The sequence below is a fragment of the Agelaius phoeniceus genome, chromosome 17 (assembly GCF_051311805.1).
Source record: "Agelaius phoeniceus isolate bAgePho1 chromosome 17, bAgePho1.hap1, whole genome shotgun sequence".
NCBI lineage: Eukaryota > Metazoa > Chordata > Aves > Passeriformes > Icteridae > Agelaius > Agelaius phoeniceus.
The window spans coordinates 8,913,770-8,932,359 of record NC_135281.1 but is presented as its reverse complement, the minus strand read 5'-3'; the positions used below and the strand labels follow the sequence as shown (position 1 = coordinate 8,932,359).

At 47.9% G+C, this 18,590-nt stretch overlaps 1 protein-coding gene across 8 annotated transcripts; it reads left to right on the top strand.

Moving 5' to 3' along the window:
- The first annotated feature begins 115 nt into the window (after positions 1–115).
- Positions 116–16,258, top strand: TPX2 (TPX2 microtubule nucleation factor). Of its 8 annotated transcripts, XR_008535204.2 has the most exons (18): positions 116–1,397; positions 5,797–5,949; positions 6,209–6,334; positions 6,524–6,632; positions 7,184–7,315; positions 7,987–8,109; positions 8,531–8,664; positions 8,973–9,130; positions 9,545–9,716; positions 9,833–9,971; positions 10,337–10,553; positions 10,770–10,868; positions 11,541–11,717; positions 11,838–11,984; positions 12,525–12,636; positions 13,292–13,479; positions 13,927–14,095; positions 15,798–16,258. XR_008535204.2 is itself a non-coding variant. In XM_054644477.2 (17 exons), the coding sequence occupies exons 2-17, from the start codon at positions 5,847–5,849 to the stop codon at positions 14,035–14,037; spliced, it is 2,247 nt and encodes a 748-aa protein (XP_054500452.1). In that variant the 5' UTR covers positions 116–1,021; positions 5,797–5,846; the 3' UTR covers positions 14,038–16,258. The 8 variants fall into 8 exon arrangements, 7 of the variants coding, with proteins under 7 accessions (XP_054500452.1, XP_054500454.1, XP_077043638.1 ...); XM_054644477.2 differs by having other exon boundaries at positions 116–1,021; positions 13,927–16,258; XM_054644479.2 differs by having other exon boundaries at positions 13,313–13,479; positions 13,927–16,258.
- The last annotated feature ends 2,332 nt before the right edge of the window (positions 16,259–18,590 follow it).

The following is an 18,590-nucleotide window of genomic DNA, read 5'->3' as shown; positions in this document are numbered from 1 at the left end:
GGGGGCAGGAAGGGGGCGGTGCGCATGCGCACGGCGCCTCGAGGCTGGGCGAGGAGCGTCGGTTGGACTGCGCGGGGGCACGGAGCGCACGCGCCGTGCCGGCGGGGCTGGTGCGCAGGCGCAAAGGTGCCGGGAGGAGGGCGGAGTACGGGCGCCCCCTGCCGGCCATGGCGGGGTCAGCTCGGGCCTCCGCTCTCACCGCGCCCTGCGGGCACGGCCCTGCCACTGACACGACTGCAAACCCCTCACAGGAGTCTGGTACTAACGTGGGGTGTTGTGTGTCTCCATAGTGCGCAGGGAGCCCGTGGCGGAGTGTGAGGGGAGGTTTATGCGGGTAGTGCCGGAGCACAGAAAGTGACTGTGGCAGCCGAGTCCTGCCCCGGCGTTAACAGCTGGCTGCCCATTCCTCTGCAAGGCCGCGGGGAAGATTATGCAGCACTTGGGGTCGATAACGCTACTGCGCAAAGGGCACTTTCTCCTCACAGCATCGAGGAACCTAGCCGGTCTTACCAGACGGTGTAAGCCGCCTTCCCCGGGCCCAGCAGTCAGAAGGGCTGATCTGCTGAGAAGCAGCGGGTGGAAGCCGGGCAGCGGACACTGATAGAGCTGCAGTACCAGAGCCCGGCTCCAGTCCGGCCCCACGGCCGCACTGGCTGACACTGGCTCTGGGGATTCGTCCACCAGCCACTGATAGGCCGCCTGAAACGTCATTCAAAGAATTGCCTTTTCTGATTGGTCTATTTTGTCCCGCAGTGCATTATGAGAGTTGTGGTTCGGTTCCTGCCCGCTCATTGTGCACTGTGCACGCGCTTACTACATTTCCCGCCAGGCATTGCAGGGAGAGCGCGACTGCATTGCTCGGCGTCTGCTTATCCGGGTCCTCAAGCGGTCCGGCCAATCAGCGCGCCTCAAAGGGCGTGTGCCAGGCGGTGATTCGTGGGTTCGGACTGGCGAGCCCTGTTTGAAATCCGTTAACGGCGGCGGCAGGGGCGCCGCGCGGAGTGGCGGCGGCGCTGCTGAGGTGAGTGCGGGGCCACCGGTCGGACACCCCCGGCCTCGCCCCTCTTTCCCCGATCCGTAGCCCTTCCCTATATCTGGTCGTTCGCTTCGGCCGTGGCGACGCGGCTATTCTCCAGGCCTACTCCGAGCCCAGGTATTGATAACGGGGCCTCGGCTGGGAAACGGAGGCGGAAGGTGGGCTCTGGCCGCTCAGCCCGTGGCCGGAGCCGCTATCACGGCGCCTGGCGGGCGGGCTCGGAACGGAGCCCTGGGGACTGACTGCGAAGCTCTCGTTCCCCGGGGAAGCCGAGCCCGGAGCCCGCGGCCGGTAACGGGAGGAGCCGCCGTGGCGGGGGGGTTCCCGGTACTGGAGCGCTACGCGTGTGCCTTACGGTGGGGTGGGTGCCTCGGCAGTGAAATAAAGCTTTAAGTCTTTAAACCATCACGAAATCTGATGAAACCCTATATTTCACGACGGAAAGCTCTGTAACTTCTTCTCAGTCCAAATCCCGCTTCCCAGGAAAAGGAGGGAAGCGAACCGGGCAAAACCTGGCCCAAGTAACAACAACAAAAAAAAAAAGCATTAGGGGAGCTATTTTTATGCGGGGCTTTTTTTAAGCTAGAGGACCTTCAACTTAATGTAACAATTAGTTGAGGCTGTGCTAGCTAAAAATAATTTTATTTTCCTTGAACATCTATTCTTAGAATGTCCCATCTTCATGTCTTCTGAAACTTGTGGGATCTTTTTTAGGGAGCATAAGATGTCAGGGCTGTTTATTTTTGGGAATGGGGGCGGGTCTGGGCCGTTAGCACAGCAAGGGCTGTGCCAGAGCTTTTCCCCTGCCCTGGCTGCCGCTCGGGGTGGTCTGCGGAGCTTTCTGTGGGCTCAGCTCTCACCTGGGGGTAGTTGAAGGCTTTGTCTCCCAGTTTGAGCATCAAATGATGGAACAGAAGCATTTTGGGGGATGGTGAATCCGTTGTTGATTCTGTGCTGCAGAAAAGCCTAGTTAAACTTTGAGTAAGGGGCACTTTGAGAGAGGAGGGAGAAGCTGTAGATCCAGAGCACTGGAAGTGTTCACTTAACCCTGCTCGGGGAAATGCAAGGATGAAAGGTGACTTTCTGAGGCTGCCAGTGTCATGCAGGGGGAGTTCAGGTGATGGCTTTGTGGTGGGATGGTTCTCAGCAGGCTGTTGTGACAGGACTGCAGCTTCAGAGATGCTCTAACTTATGTATTAACCCCTTTCTAATGCTCCAACTTACATGTTAACCCCTGAAAAGCATCCAGGACCTTCAGATTATTATCCCAATAAAAAGAACAGAGAACTCTGGGTTGCAGGGCAATGAAGAAGCTGCCAGGTGGAATTAAAGCTGCCTGATTAGTGGAGCATCCTGTGTTTAAGTGGCAGCTGGGGTTGAAGCCCAGCAGAAGGCCCTGGAATTGCTGGAGCACATTCCCATGCAGCTGCCTCAGCTTTGGGGAAGCTTCTCTTGCTTATTCCTGGTTGCCTGTCTTGGGTTCTGAGGCGTGTGGATCAGCTGGCTTTGTGTTTATCTGCTGGTGTAACTTAGAGTAGCCTCTTGTGTGTCTGTTGTTGTTTATTGGGCTTTCTGTCCCTGGTAGAATTTGCCATAAGTAACATTTGTAACTTGTGAAGCTCCAGTGGTGTGTTGTGATAAGGCATTATCTCCAGCTCACCAGGGCCTTAGCTACATTGCAGAAAGTGCAGATCTCTCTGCCTTCCTCAGGATCCAGACTGGTTTGGGTTGGAAGGGACCTTAAAACTCATCTTGTTCCAAGCCCCCATCACCATTCTGGGCAGAGACACCTTCCAGTGGACCAGCCCTGTCCAACCTGGCCTTCAACACTTCCAGGGATGGGGCAGCCACAGCTTCTCTGTGGGCAGCCCTTGCCAGAGCCTTACCACCCTTACAGGGAAGATTTTCTGCCTAATATCCAATCTAAATCTCTCCTCTTTTAGTTTGAAGCCATTCCCACTTGTCCTATCACAACCTTTCTGTGTCCCTATCCTGTCCTTGCTACTCTCCCACACTCCTCCATTTTCTCTCCCTCTGTCCTTGATTTCTCATCTTGGAATGCTGCATCCTATCTCCAACACCACGACCTAAATGGCTGGGAGGATTCTTTGTCCAGGCAAATCGTGCTGTTGGCACAAAATTCCCAACTACATTAAGGCAAAGACACTGAACACATCTGTGATGGAATTGTGTCAGAATTTTAAAGCTAATTTGGATTAGAGAGAGGTGTGAAGTTATTCCAAAATACCTATTGCACTTGCTGTTGGATCAGTCTTATTCTGGGATAGGAGTGCTTGTTCCAACTTAGTGTAATCCTTTTTCAAAGCTAACTAATCTAAACCATGCCAAGGCACTCTTCTGGAACGTGCCAAAGTGTAGTTACTCAAAAGAAACCTGATGTCCAGAGGAACCCACTGCCCGTTCCTCCCTGTGGATACAGCTGTGCTGCTCTGGAGGCACATTTAGGTCAGTGAGAGAGCAGACCTAGAAAGCAAATGAAGCTTTTAATTAAGTTAAGAAATTGGGGGGGTCTTTTTGCAGGAGAGAGGATCAGATCCCCCTTTCCTGCCTGGGCAGCTCTGCAAAGCAGGTGAAAGCTGATCCTGCAGAAGGGGGGTGAGGGTTCCCCTGGCTGGCTGCAGACACCCGCGTCGACACGGGAGGTGATGGATGTGGGGGAGAGCAGGGTCATGCTTTAAATCCACACCGAGCTGTGTAGGATTACAGCGTGCCTGTAATCACGCCTGGGAAATGCACACGCTGCCTGCTAATTAGGGAACGTCCCTATTAATGAGGGAAAATTTCCACGCCTCCCTTCCGGTGGATGAATGCTGCGGTGGAGAGAAAGAATTTTGGATGGAGATAAATGTGGTTGTGCTGTCAGAATCATGATGGGGTGTTTTAAAATGCCTGCAGGGAGTGGGCTGTGCTTGGCAGAGCCTGTTGGGTTTGCAGATGCCTGGTGGTGGGCACAGGAGTGATAAATCACCGGAGCATTCCTGGCTGATCCCTGTCCCAGCCTGAGTCGGTGGGTGGAGGAGCAGGATGCCTCTCATGAGCTGCTGCTTCACCATCAGTCCTGTTCCAGGCAGGACTTAGAGGATATGTAGGGATTTGAGAAGCACATGCCATGAGTTCATCTGACTGAAATGGACTTTCTGGAGTTCAGTCACAATAACTTTTATCTCCCTGTTGTCTCTTTCAAGAAACAGAGTATGAAACAGGCAGTGATACAATCCTTTTCCTGATTATTCTCTTCTGTCTGGGATAGAGGGGAGAGAGAAGGGATCGGCAATGAGGTTGGTGATGAGGGTGGTGACACTATGGAATATGGGCTCCACTCAGTAAAAAGCTGCAAACTGCAGCAATGTAGCAGTGGGCACAAGTAGCTGTGAAACATGATGCCCAGAGCTCTGACTCTGACTGGAGAGGGTGAGGGGAGAATGCAGATGACGCATTTGATTTTTAAAAAAGTCTAAAGTGTTGACAGAAATTCTATCTTGATTAAGGGCAGTAGGAAAGCATTTGATTCCAGCCGAGTCTCGAGCTCAGTTACAGTTGGTTTTGGCTCTAATTCTTCTGTTTGCCTTCTTTGGGCCCTACCTTGACATCTTCCCAGCCATGTAGCTGGTGCTTCTCTAATGACGTTCTTGCCTTTAACTATCACAGCTCTGCTCTGGGGAGCTGGAGGCTTCTCAGTGCACCAATCCTTGGGGGCCAGTGTTTGTGACCAGCATGGTACCCCCTAAACACTGCTTTGCTGTACTCTTGACCATTTTCTTATTTATTGAGGAACACCATCTGGGTTTTGAACCATGTGTGGTCGGCCTAGACAGGTGGCTGAGGGCTGAGGCTCTGTGGGTTAGGAATATGTTGCTTTGGAATTGCTTGGATTCATAAAAGAAAAGTTCAGGTGATTTCCTTGGAGAGTGTTTAATAACATCCTTGTGGGCTTTGCCTCACAGCTGTTTAAGGCATCACAAAAGCACCTTTGCAAGAAGGTTTTGTATAATTTCAGGGTTTATAACTTTGTCACTGGCTTTATTCCTGTTCCGTTGAGTTTAATATCACCTGTTGACACAGGGACTCCTCTTGCTGTCAGTGCTTCATTAATTAACTGCAGGCACTGTTTGACATAGGTCACAGTGCTCAGTTTGTTTATAGCCTGGCCAGCCTTGGGCTAGTGCTAAGGAATGCAAGAGGGCTTGACACTGCCCTCCTTCTGACTGTTTGCCCAGTTACAGTGTTCTAGAGAACCCTCTTCCTGCTTTGAAAATCAATTTATTATACTGAAGAGCACCTTTGTATTGTTAGCACTTTTTTGTAGCCCTTCAGAGAGAGAGGCTGTGCATTACAGTGCTCTGGAGTGTATCATCAGATTTGTAAATCTTGTAAGGGTAAGAACTCTTCTTTGTGTGTGGTGAGGGAAGGAAGTGGTAATCAATCACTTTCTGGAAAAGCTTTATACTTTATTCCTTAAAAAATACAATTCTGGCACCCACAGGTACAGAAAAAATCCCATCAAAACTTGATCTTTCTGATAGTTTTGTACCTGCAAATGTCAACAGTGGTGAAATATCCTTAGCTTTGCAGATCAGCAGTAGGATAAAGCTCTGCATTGCTTATGAGGAGTTCTGCCCAAAGGTGTGAAGTGCAAGAAGGGGGGATGTCCCAATGCCTGTCCCAGTGCCTGTCCCTAGCACTCTGCAGAGGAAAAGGGGTGGGGGATGATTCCACTGATTCCCTGTTATTGTCTAAAGGGCTGTAGCAGTGCAGACAGAGGACTCTTGGGGACAGTGTGACTGTGAAGATGTCTAAGCCAGAATCCCGTTATTCTTTTGATGTCCCAAACATCTGCATTGATTTTGCAACTCTGAATGAGGATGATGTGCACAATGCAGACTCCTGGTTTGGTAAGTTGCTTCCAACCCCTTGAAGTGTTCCTTGTTGGGTGACACCTTGGTGTGATCCTTGTTTTAGGCCTGGCTTCTGTGCCAATTAATCATGATGTTAACTGCTTAATTCATCGTGCATGGGGTTTCTTTTGTTCTGTTTTTTTGTATTTAAATTTTGTCATCTGTAACTTGCCTTTGTTAACCTCATAATGATATTCTGGGGTATTGTTAACAATTCCTAACAGTCTGTATAGTGAAAGTCTTTCTCCCCTTACAGATGAAAAAGCCAATCTGGAGAATGTCCCTCCTGCAGAAAATCTGGCAAAGGTCTCACACTGCAGCCCTGCTTTTTCAAAGCCTGATGTTATTCTGTCTTCTGTCCCATCACAAGAAGTAGCAATGAGTAAGCTGGCATGGTGTGGCAGGGAGGGAATAAATTTTACCTGCTTTTCACTGACAAAATGGAAAGGCCTCTGTCTGGCTTTTGTGGGGCCATCTTCATAAACTCTTATCTACAAGGTCTCCTGTGGTTTTACTTGTTGTTGTTCTGTACATGTGTATATAGATGAGCTGACACTTGCCCCTTTCTCAGGTGAAAACGATGGTGAAGCAGAATGTGCCCAGGGCAACACAGTCCCTCAGAATATCATCGGGTCCCTGGCAACCTGGAGAGCTGCTGCCCCTGCAGAGGCCCCTCAGAGGTGAAATATTTGTGTTCAGTTTGTACAGTGATTGATGATGGTGTAACTAAGCAGGTCCTTGCTCTCAGGATCTGCAGTTCTAAGCTGTTCTTGGGACATCCTGTGGGGCTGGAGTTCTCCAAGATGGAGATGGTGCATTGGGACATCTGATCTGCTGGCTAAGCTGGAGGGGCAGTCTCTAGGGTGGAAATGTAATGCAGTGTCTCACATACTTGTCAAATGAGACTCAGCAGCACCAGGAGCTTCTCTTCTGGAATGTGTGGATATCTGAAACTGAGGTGGCTTATAAAGTTTCTTTGTTTATATCTGCCTGACTTGGGCAGAACTCATTCTTGATATGAATGCAAGGGGCTCTGCATGCTCATATATAGCAAGGAATATTTAGTTTATGGATTGTTAAACTTTAATAAATCATACTGTCTTTGGATTGTTGTGTCAAACACAATTTGTGTGGTGGAGTTAGGGGATGCACTGGCATAAATGTGTTATCCAGGTCAGGTGTGTACTCAGATCTGTGGGAAAACTGACTTCTGCTTTCTGTTCTACTCTAGACCAGGCAGGAGACTGGCTGCAAAGCAGGGGAAGACCCAGCAGCGCAAGCAGCCAGGCAGAATCAAAGCAGAGAGAATTGCTAATGCCCTGGATAATAAGGAAGATGTTCCACCCTTGAAGAAAATGAGACTGTATGTCATCCAAGTCCTTCTGTTTAGGGCTGGGAAAAGGGCTACAACTATTTCTTTGGAAAGGGTTTTTGCCTGTCTGAGATGGTTCTTACAGGAAAGTTAGGGGGTAGTGGCTGGAACTGGTTGCTGATACTGATTTCATGAACGAGAAATGGCTGTAAATACTGAAGGAATTGCTCTGTTTGGAGATGGACATGTGAATTAAATAAGCATGGGCTTCTTCACCTTCTTACTCAGTGTCTGTCAGCTTTAAATTTGTCTGAACTTATCCATCCAGAAATCATCAGGCAGTCATTAGCTATGAACAAGTCACAGCCAAAATATTTCTCAAATTAACTTAACCACTAAAGTATCAAATGGTGATAAGCTTGAGGTCAGGAAATTGAAGTGTGATCTTTGAAACACTGCTGTATCTCAGTGATCTACAGTGTACCTCCCTTCTCCAGAAAAGTTCCAAAAACTCAGTAATTCATCTTCCCTTCTGCAGCCTTAGAGTACCAGAGAAAGCTGGATGGTCCATACCTGGGCCTGGGGTGAGGTAAGGCCAGCCTGGCATACCTTAGACCTCACCAGGTGTTGGGATGTTATGCATGGTGGTGAGAGCTGCAGGTAGTAACTTATTTAGAACACAGTTAATTGAAGGGGTTTGCCCTAACAACTTTTTCTCTTAGTTCTGGTAGCAGAGAGAAGGTGACAGAAACGTCCACAAAGAAAGAGCCCCTGCAGGATCCTGACCTCTCTCCAGGGAGAGGGAAAAGCAAACAGACCATGCCCTCCACGCCAACAATGTTGAAGTACGTGGCTTTCTTGTGACTTGTGTGCTAATCACAGTTGATTTAGGTGACAGTCCTGGCTGTGTGTTTTCAGCTTCAACTTAGCATGTGATGGTATCACATTTAGTAAACACTGGGTCAAGGCAACAGTGTTAGGATGAAATGTACTTCACTGGCTGAACCACTGCACAGAAAAGCTTTTGCTTTTCTTTTGAGGAAAAAGTTGTTCTTCCTAATGGGTTGAGAATGCACACAGCAAATGGGTCTGCAGAATAGCAGCTGGCTGTGAGATTTCTTGAACAAACAAAACCCAAACAGATCTCTTTTTATAACTGGTGATGCTCCTACAGTGAGGCTGGACATAAGCATATTCCTTGCACAAACATCATGCTAATAACCAGGGAAGCAGAAAGGCATATCTTAGTTTTTAATGTCTGTGCAGGAGGACCAAACCTTCTAGCAAGGCAAAGAGTACAGAGGAGCAGGAGCTGGAAAAGATGCAGCAGTTGCAGCAGGAGGTTATGGAGCTGCGGAAGAAGAACGAGGAGTCTCTGAAAGCAGCTATTGCTGGAGCAGGTGGGCTCTGCCTGAATTGCTGAATGAAGCTGCATTGGGCTCAGCTGGAGAGTGCTGCACAGAGCTGTGCAAGTACCTTTGAAAACAAGCATTTCAGACTTTGCAATAACTATTAGGAGCCATTTAATGTAGATCAGCCCCTAAACTGCCTGGAAACAGGTGGGTTTGGATTATGTCATGTTTTGAAATGTTAAAGATGAGTTCTCTAAAAATTTACCTAGTTGTTAGAAATTAAATGCTTTTTTTATTTCTACAAATTGTACCCCACAGCAAAAGTCTTCCAGTCCTTACACGTTCTTTTTCTCTAGGACAACCCGTGAAGAAACCTGTTGGTCAAGTAACAAAGCCAATTAATTTCCACTTCTGCACAGAGGATAGAATTAAACAGAATGCAGAAAGCCAGCCTGGGAACGAGTACAAGGAGCTGGATTTTGCAGCAGTCCTGAGGAAGCATCCCCCTTCTCCGGTGAGAGCCAGAGTGTTGCCAGCACTCAGCTCACTGATTCTTGCCATCACCTCCCTGCTGCTTGTGCAATGCTTGGACTGATACCCACAGAGAGGTTACCACAGGAGGCAGGTGTTGTGCAAATGTGACTGCAGACTTCCTGTGTCTCTGTGTTGCCACAAGACTCCAAAGAAACCTTGTGGAAAAAGGAGCCCTTTAATGTCAGATCTTCCAGTCACTCTACTTTGTGCTTTAATCTGCTCAATAGAGTTTCCCAATATAACTTGTGCATTTTCAGACTGTTAACACTTGTCCTTAATGTGAGGTGAGGTGTTCTTTGCAGTGAGAGGAAGGGACAGATACTGTGCGTCAGTGGGGAAAGGAAATGTCATCAAAACCTCCTGGCCAATACTGACTCTGGTTTTCTGTCTCCAGGTGCGAATGCCAAAGGGGCACACTGTCCCCAAACCTTTCAATCTGTCCCAGGGAAACAAAAGAAAACATGAAGAACCCACAACAGAATATGTGTCATTTGCTGAGCAGGTAGAAGCATTCCAAAAGCGCACACCCCCTCGTTACCATTTGAGGAGCAGGAAATCTGAGGAAGGTGAGTTGTCCTGGCTGTGTCCAGAGCAAGAGATGCTTTGACTACTCTGAGCAAATGGCCTGTGATTGTTGCAGGCCTTGCCATTAACTGCTGGTCTCTGTGATTTGAATTTGTAGGCTCAGTTTCAAAAAAGCCAGTGAAGGCTGGGCCTACACACCCCAAAACACCAGTGCTGCGAACGAAGCAGCGCTCGAGACCTGTCACCTGCAAAACTGCTGCAGAGTTAGAAGCAGAGGAAATAGAGAAAATTCAACAGTAAGTAAGGGCTTACCCTAGTCCTCCAGGGAATGATTGAGATTCCTTTAGGTTGTTCATAATTCTTTAGCTCTGATTGTAGGGGAGTGAAATATAAACAATTCATTTTGAAGAACGTGCTCTTAGGAGAGCTGATCTTGGGTTGAGTACAGTTTATGATGAGTAAAGCAAACCCAATATAGCAATGCAGCCTGCATGCACTTCAAAACTTGCCTGTAGGCAAAGGTTTGGATTTCTAGGAAAACAATCCATAAGATTTTCCTTATTAATCTTGCTGTTTTGAAGGCAAAGGAAGAATTGCTAACTGTAGCTGCACACTAACATACAATGTATAACTGGTGACTGTCTCCGTTGTTCCTGCATAGGTACAAATTCAAAGCACGAGAAGTCAATCACAAAATCTTTGAGGGTGGGCCACTCCTGCCCAAGAAACCCCCTGTGAAGAAGCTCACCCAACCTATTGGCTTTCAGCTGGAAATAGAAAAAAGGATTCAGGAGCGTGAGAGTAAGAAGCAGCAGGAGGAAGAGCGCTTCGAATTCCATTCCAGGCCATGTCCCACAAAAATCCTGGAGGATGTTGTGGTAAGAAGTTTAATAATACCCAGGCTTGAGAATTGGTGGCAAAGAGCTTCAAACTGTTTGTAGCTATGTTGCATTATGTGTTTAACGATCTCAGTAAACAGTGCCTGTCATTAGGTAAGAACCACAGTAGGTACATCCTGTGCTGTCAGGTTGTTTCTCTGAGGCGTTTTCTTGGCACTTGGCCTTGGGTAACTCCTTACTGGCTTTTCTGAACAGGGTGTTCCAGAGAAGAAAGCACTTCCTATTACAGTCGCCAAGTCTCCAGCCTTTACCTTGAGAAGCAGGACCCGTGTGTCTGGCAGAGAGGAGGAAAAGGTAAAGTTGTGACAAGGCTGGAGCCAGGCCCAGCTCTCACTGCAGTGCCTGCTGTGCCTCTGGATGTGGGTGGGATGCTCTGGGGCTGGAAGCCCCTTCCTTCCCTCCTGTGAGCAGTTCCTCCAGTGGTTACCTTTGCCTGTGCCATTCACGTGAAACAATCTGGTTATTGTTACTCATTTTACAGAAACTAAATTCTCATTAAAAATGAAATAATTTAAATGCTAGGGCACTGATGAGGGTTTCTGAGGTGTTGCTGCTATAAATGAGGAAGGTGAACTGCTTAGATTTCTCATCCTTCCCTATTCTGTCATTGAAGGCAGATATTACACATGACCTTTCTTCTCCCTGAGGTGGGGAGCAGGATTCTGAAAACTTCACATCCTTCTTCCTTTCCTTCTTGTCAAGAGGATATTAAATAATTACAGTCTAATTTGAATGAGTACTAGAATTGAGAGTGGTTTCACAAAAGGAAGAATTGGGCCTGTGGTTCAGGATGCCAGTAAATTGGTACTTCTTGGATTCCTAATTTTTGCAGTGTCCACTGTTTGTGTGACCCTGCTGTGCCCCTTATCAAAGGAGCTCATTCAAAACTCTTTGTGGCTGTGCTTGGCAGGAGTTGCAGCCTATACAAAAGTAAAAAAACAGATCCTAATGCTGATATCCCTTTAGGAAAAAGAGGAGGTGGCTGTGATCAAAGCTAATCCTATGCCACATTATGGAGTTCCCTTCAAACCCAAAATGCCAGAGCAGAGGCACGTGGAAGTTTGCCCCTTCTCTTTCGATGCCCGGGACAGAGAGCGACAAATACAAAAAGAGAAAAAAATAGAAGAACTACAGAAGGAAGAGGTAAGAAACAAAAGCTACCTTGGATTCTACTCCTTCAGTAAAAAGAGTGTGATAGGATTTGCTGTTGTCTATTAAACCTCCGGGGAAAGGACAAGAAATATTTTGAGTTGTTTATTTCAGGTGCCGAAGTTCAAAGCGCTGCCTCTGCCTTACTTTGACCAAGTTAAACTGCCAGAAAAGAAGGTCAAAACTGCAACTCAGCCTGAGCCATTCCATCTGCAGGTGGATGAACGGGGAGCTGCCAAACTGCAGAGCTGGAAACAGCAGGTAGGATGAAAAGGGTAATGGGAATGACCAGACCTAAATCAACTGGAGTTGTGGTTGATTAGAGAAACTGTCCTCCTTGAAGTGAATAAGTAGCTGAGTTGGAATTTTTCTGTACTTGGCATGAGACTTGTGCTATTGGGTTAAGGATTGGTCAATGGTTTGTTTTTATTTTTCTCACTTAGTGGTAAATTATGGGATTTACCACAATTGTATGAACAGCTGTGGGGCATTTTCTAAGCACCAGCTCTGTGCAGCTGAATCTCTTTGCTGACTATCTCCAGGAATTTATTGTCACATAAATAATATACTTCTTTTCTCATGTGAAGTCTGCAGTGGACACCTGAAACTTTCTTCAGGCTATTTTTTGGCAAAGCAACTGTCAGGCAACAAGTGACACCGATTTTTGGCTTTAGTATAATTTTGTATGGAAATTATTTGACTAAGTCAGCATGGCTTTTCCAGTGTAGGGAGTGCTGGAGTCTGGGTCAGGAGGAGATGGTCTCTTTCTGCCTGCACTTGATGTGCTCTCTTTTCTTGCAGCTTGAAGAGGACTTGAAAAGGCAGAAAGAGGCAGCATGTTTTAAAGCTCGTCCCAACACAGTGGTTTACCAGGAGCCTTTTGTGCCCAAAAAGGAACATAGGATGCTATCAGGTGGAGTTGCAAGTACTTGCTGCACGGGTTTGGCTGATAGCTCAGAACTGAGGCAATTGAGTCATGTTTTTTTCTGGCTGTTGCCTCTTCTTCATCAGCACAGCCGATAGAGTCTTGCATTTAATCAACTAATTGCCTAACAGCTTGTGTCCCCTGGGAGCAGGGGGATTTCCTCTCCACCCCCCTGTCCTGCTCCAGCATGGCAGCTCTATTTAGAAGCTCTGCTGCAATTGGCAGATGATTGATGTGTGCCAGCTCAGGATAAGGGTACTGAGAATGTGAGGAGCTCCCTGCAGAGACAGCTGGCATTTCTGCAGCGCTGTCACTCTTTCCCTCCCGTTTCTAGTGAGATGAAGGCATTTACTGCTTGGGTAGGCTGAGATTTGTAGAGCATAAAACCAGCCAAAAGCTTGTTTGTACTAACAATTGTGTGCTTGCTCCCTCCCATGAGAACACCCATGATGGGGTGACGTCTGCATTAACACTGCTCACGTCTGGGAGTAAAGTTTTCTCTTTTCCTGAAGCCTGGAGGTATCTCCTAACCACCCTTGCCAAGGGGAAGCTCTCCAAAGGGAGGCTTCCATTGACATTAGTGCTGCTCTGCTTTACCTGACTGTCTTTGAACCAATGTTATCTCCTCTATTTCTAAACTTAGAGAGCCTTTCTGGTTCTGTAGTTCCTGAAAGCTTTGAGCTGGCAACAGAAAGAAGAGCAAGAGAACGGCAAGAATTTGAAAAGCGATTGGCAGACGCAGAAGCCTTAAAGGAGAGGTATGAGGAGCAGATCAGGCAGGAACAAGAGGAGCGTGAAAAGGAAGAAGTTGCTAAGCTAAGACAAGAAATGGTAAGTGAGCTGTTTGTGAGCAAGGGCTATAAAGTAACCCAAAGGAATGTGGGAATATCCTTATGGAGCTAATGTCACAGTTGAGCTGTGCTAAAACTGCCTTTTCAAGGTTCCCTTTTGCAAATTGATGACTCACTAACTTCACAACTGGTTTAAAAAAACCAAACCTACAAAACCATGCAAACAAAGAAGGCAGCTGTGCTGAGATGGCTGAGTTTTGGAGCTGCACATGTGTAGTTATCAAAGCAGAATGATCTTAGTAAAACCCACAACCCCAGCATGTGCTGTGCATTTTCCCACTACCTCGCTCCAGTGCCCAGGGTGGTGTGGTGGTCTCAGGCAGATGCTTACCTTCACTTCATCCACAGCTCACCTGCAAATTTCAGCTTCATCATAACTGCAACCATTTGCTTTGTTTTGCCCTTGCTTATATTTATTTTTCCACAGGTTCACAAGGCAAACCCAATACGCAAATACCGCAGCCTGGAAGTGAAGTCCAGTCATCAACCACTGACTGTGCCAAAGTCTCCCAACTTCTCAGACAGATTCCGATGCTGATGAGCATCCACATCCATGTGACAACTGCTGGGAGATCCCATCCCTCTCCACTCCCTTGGTAGGGAGAGAGGGAGCAATTGTTTTTCCATGACTGCTCAGTCTGAACTCCTATGCTTGGTTTCATTGTTGTACTGAGTAGTTAAACTCCACCTGAACTTGTGGCATTTCAGCAGTGCCTCCTGGCCTTGCTGTGTATACAGACCCCATCTTCTCTAGAGACTAAACCAGGTTTTGATATCGCGTACAGATATTTTATACCTAACTAAATAAAAATTCCTAATCCGCTTGCTGTCTCTGGCTAGTGGGCTGAAGCCCTTTCCTGCAGAAGAGTTTTTGATAAAGACTGGCCACACAGATGTGTGCATCTGGCACAGCTGTCTTATGTTTTTACACTAAGTGCTATTTTCAAGTGTCTTGTTTTTTAGCATTTTAGTCTACATTTAGCTTGAATTGTGTTAAGTGAGGTTCCTTCAAACCAGTGTAGCGCGGGTCTGGCCTTCCTTGTTGATGTTTAGATGACCACAAATATAAATCTTGCCCACGCTTAAAAGTAATTCTTTGTGTAAATTAGAGTATTAAACCATCTTGCTGTTTTATAGCTGAAGCCCTGTTTGGGGAGCCATTTATCTGGCAAGTGACTTGCTGTGAGCTGCTGCCCCAGCTTCTGCTAGTGCAGGTCTCTTGGCTACAGAGCCATCAGCATCTCTGGCTAGTTTGGGCAGCGAGCAGAACTAAACAGCCCAAGTGCTCAATTGTGTTGGAGGACAAAACTGCTGGCATTATGAAGAGTGGACACATCTAGATTAAAGTTTTAATAATTATTTCTTACTTAATATTGTGCTCTGATTTCTTACTTTTATATTTTGCTGAAATACCTGCTCACACCCATGAGCAGGGCTGCTTGCTACTGTTGTGCTGCTTAGTAGAGGGGGAGAAATGGAAATTTAGAATTAATTTGTCCTAACTGGACAAACTTGGTTATTTGGTGGTTATGGAAAACATGTGCTTTCATTTCTTCTGAACTGGGATACTGTTGAAGAAGTATTCCTAGAATGTGTAGCTTTTTGTTCAGATTTTGGGGTGAAAAAGAGAGTTCAAACTAGGTGTTAGAATCCACCTAAGGAGGTGCTTAGAGATGCTGTCTCATTCTTGCCTAAGTACATCAAGGAATTGCTATTTTATCCTAGATTGAGAGAGATAGCAGTGGAAGAAAGTCCTTAGAGACCTAAATGCCAAGATGAATGTTTATTGGACCTGAGAGATGTTGTTTCTGTAGGAATTCTCCTAAAAAGTGGGATGCCCAAGAGAAGTCATTGCAGAACAGCTGGGGTCTCTTTGGGAATGTTTTCAAGAGTACCAGCCTCAAACTTCAGTGCTGGGATTAAAAGAGGAAAAGCCACCCACACTGAAATACAAGGATTCTTCAAAAAAATTAAAGGTTTTATGTAGTTAGAACTGAGGAGCTGGAGAATGAGAGCCTTGGGGAAGTACTGAAAGGATTAATGACCCCATGGCAGTGTGGGTTCTTGGAATTGGTGAGCTCAGACATGGCTCCATTTTGCTCAAGTTTCAGCTTTTCCTTCCCTTCTCTTGAGGATCTTTGTGTAGCTGTGGCAGAGGTTGGCCCAAAAGTTTGATCTAATTACCCAGTCTGCCTTCAGCCACATTTTTCTGACTTTGCTGATAGCCCCGTGTCACTGAGCTGAGAGTTACAGGACAGCCAGAAAAACTGCTGTCACTGCTGCTGTCACAATTTGCAGGGTGGCTGGAGCACAAGGGACATGTCAGCATCCTCTTCTTGAAAATGAAAATCCATGTGGATCTGACCTGTCTGCCTTAACCCCATTTCTGTCATGGTGGGGCTGTTCCCTGTGATCTGCTACTGGCTGGGGACATCACAGAACCTCAGATGTTTTTTCCTCGAGTGCCAGCTCTGGAGAAGGCAGCGTGTGGGCAGCAGAAGCAGCAAATATTTATGATGAGTCAGGAGGAAGCTGGAATGATGATGAGCTGCTGAAGAATGTGAAGGCAAGCAGGATCATGAGGCCGTGGAACTGGAGCAGCCACTAAGCCCTGAAGGATGAAGCAGCTGGATTTCCCTGATGGCCCTACATGGCCTCTTCTGCCTTGAGGAAGGGGTTGTGTGCCTGACAGCTTGGCAGTGTTTTTTCCCCAATGGTATCATTTGGGTCTAATAAAAGACATTACATCTTCCCCCAGACATGGGCTCTTGTATTCCCCACTGCAAACAGGGGCAGGAGCCTCAGGCAGCTGTGCCTCCAAGGCTCTGGGGTGTTTGGGCTTGGAGTCACCCACCAAGTTCTCACGGGCTGGGATGTGGGACCTGTTCTCTTAATTAGGGGGGAAGTGGTGACATGGTGGGAAAACTGCTCGAGTGTACAAAGTATAAAAATCATGTCCTGAAGGAGCTGAAGGATGTTGGAGAGGATGGGATTTGGCCAATGCTTCAGCAGGAAAAGGGTAGCAGGTGATTTTTCTGCTGGAGAGAACAAATTTACAGGATGGGAGCAACAGGCTGGGATTTAACTAAGTGCTGTTGCAACACCTCCCTTTAGAGTCAGGGTAGGTTGAGAAACTGATGTGAAATCTATATTCTCTGTGTGGATTTTGCAAACACATTTTTGTATTCCAGTGCTCAAAGGTCATCACCCTTACGTGCATGCCCTTGAGAGCAAGGATTGGGAGGAGAAGAGAGGAGATTGGGCACAAAATCTTCCTCTGCTCTTCTACTTGGGCTGTACTCAATTTGTTATCAAAATAATTTCCTGAACACAGACTAGAGCTGGAATTTAAAGGCAGCCAATGTTTTCCTGGACTTCCATGTTGATTGCAAGATCAAATTATCTGGTGAATAAATTCTTATGAAAAGGCTTGATGATGCTCTCAGATCACAGCTTTGCTTCTCCCTTCTGTCTCCACTGGGAAACCTTTGCAGCTGCTTGTGTGACCTGGCCTGAACCTGTCAATTCCTGGGTCTGGGCAGGTCCTGGTGCTGCTTCTGGCGGCCACATCACTGGATGCTCTGTTGATGATGTTGGGGTTTTTCCTTGTCTTTCCCCATCACCTTGCTGACACCTGTCATGACACGATGGTGGAAGCCCTGGTTCTGATGGAAGCAGCGAAGCCAGATAACCCGGCGGGTTTGTGTTTCAGCAGCATGGCTGGGATTCAGGTGGGGATGTTGTTCAGCCTTCCCTGCCGCTCGATTTAGCAGGGGTGTCGGGTTTCCCGGGAATGGGCCGGCTTTGGCCCCGCAGAGCCTCCCTTCCCAGGGTAAACGTAAAGGTTAAAGTGTGCTGCCGCAGTTGTGACAACGGCGTCGCCAGGGAACAGCGTGCTTGAGGCGCTGCCAGAAAGCCCCAGGACAGGCTGTTTCCCAGCTGCAGCCAATGTAGGCTCTGGCTTGAGTTCCTGAATGGGAAGGGAGAAAAAAAAACCCAAGCCCAGGCTGAGAAGCCTGGGTGGTGGCTGGTTTGTAGAGCCCCAGGGCACTGTGTTGCTCCTTGGGCATGTGGTTTTGGGCCAAGGCATCTGAAATCCTGGGATGGAACTGCCCTTCAATTCTACAATTTCTTCTTCCCAAAGGTCTGATTTCAGCTTATTTCTCTCTGCCCACAGATGAATTTTATCTGTGGTAATGCCAAACCATGGTCCCCCATTGCCTCTGGGAAACCATGGCTCCCCAGTACCCCTGCCCAGGGCTTTGCTTCCTCACCTTGTGCCAGGGATTTGTGCCCAGACCAGCCTTGCTTCCAGGGAGCGTGGAAGATTGCAAGCATCCCAGAAAGGCTGGCTGGTGTCCAGCTGCTTGCTCCTGCTCTCCTTGGAGAATTTTATCCCAGTGTCCACCACACCAAGAGCTCCAAGGAGGCTGTGGGGCATGGTTCTGGCTCATGCCTGGGCATGGATGTGCTTCTTCCACCTCGGGCTTGCCAGGGGGGTGCAGAGCCAAAGGCTGGCGGAGTGGTGGCAGTATGTGCCTGAAGTGACACTGGTGGCCTCCAGGTGCCTGGCAGCCCAGCTGGAGGAGGAGAGAGGCAATTCCAAACTGTATGTTGGCGATGACAGTCGATGGGCAGAGGCCCTGCTGGCCAGGCACAGCATCTGGCCAGTATTGCTGACTGTGGCCCTACAGAGGCCAAGGTGGGGGACTCCCACCTATCACAGGAGTGGTGGCTGAGCCAGGGCTGGGCAGTGTGTGTGTCATTGTCACCAAGATCTGTGGCTGCTGGTGGTGCTCCAACCTCTGCTTGTACCCAACTGCATCAACACGTCAGTGAGCTGGAGCTGTGTGCCTGCTCCTGCATTATCCCTGCTGGGGCTCATCACATTCCAAGTCCTGCCATGGGTTTCAGGAAAGGAGCTGAAGCCACAAATCCCAGCTGTGAAGGCTGGAGTGGGACAGCTCCACATCTGCTCAGGAGTCCCTGGCTGTGTCCACTGAGCAAGTGTTGCTCTTGCATTGAGCTGTTGATGGTGGGTGCCCCAGGCCAGGGCAGGAACAGGTGGGACAGCAGCACCTCAAGGACAGG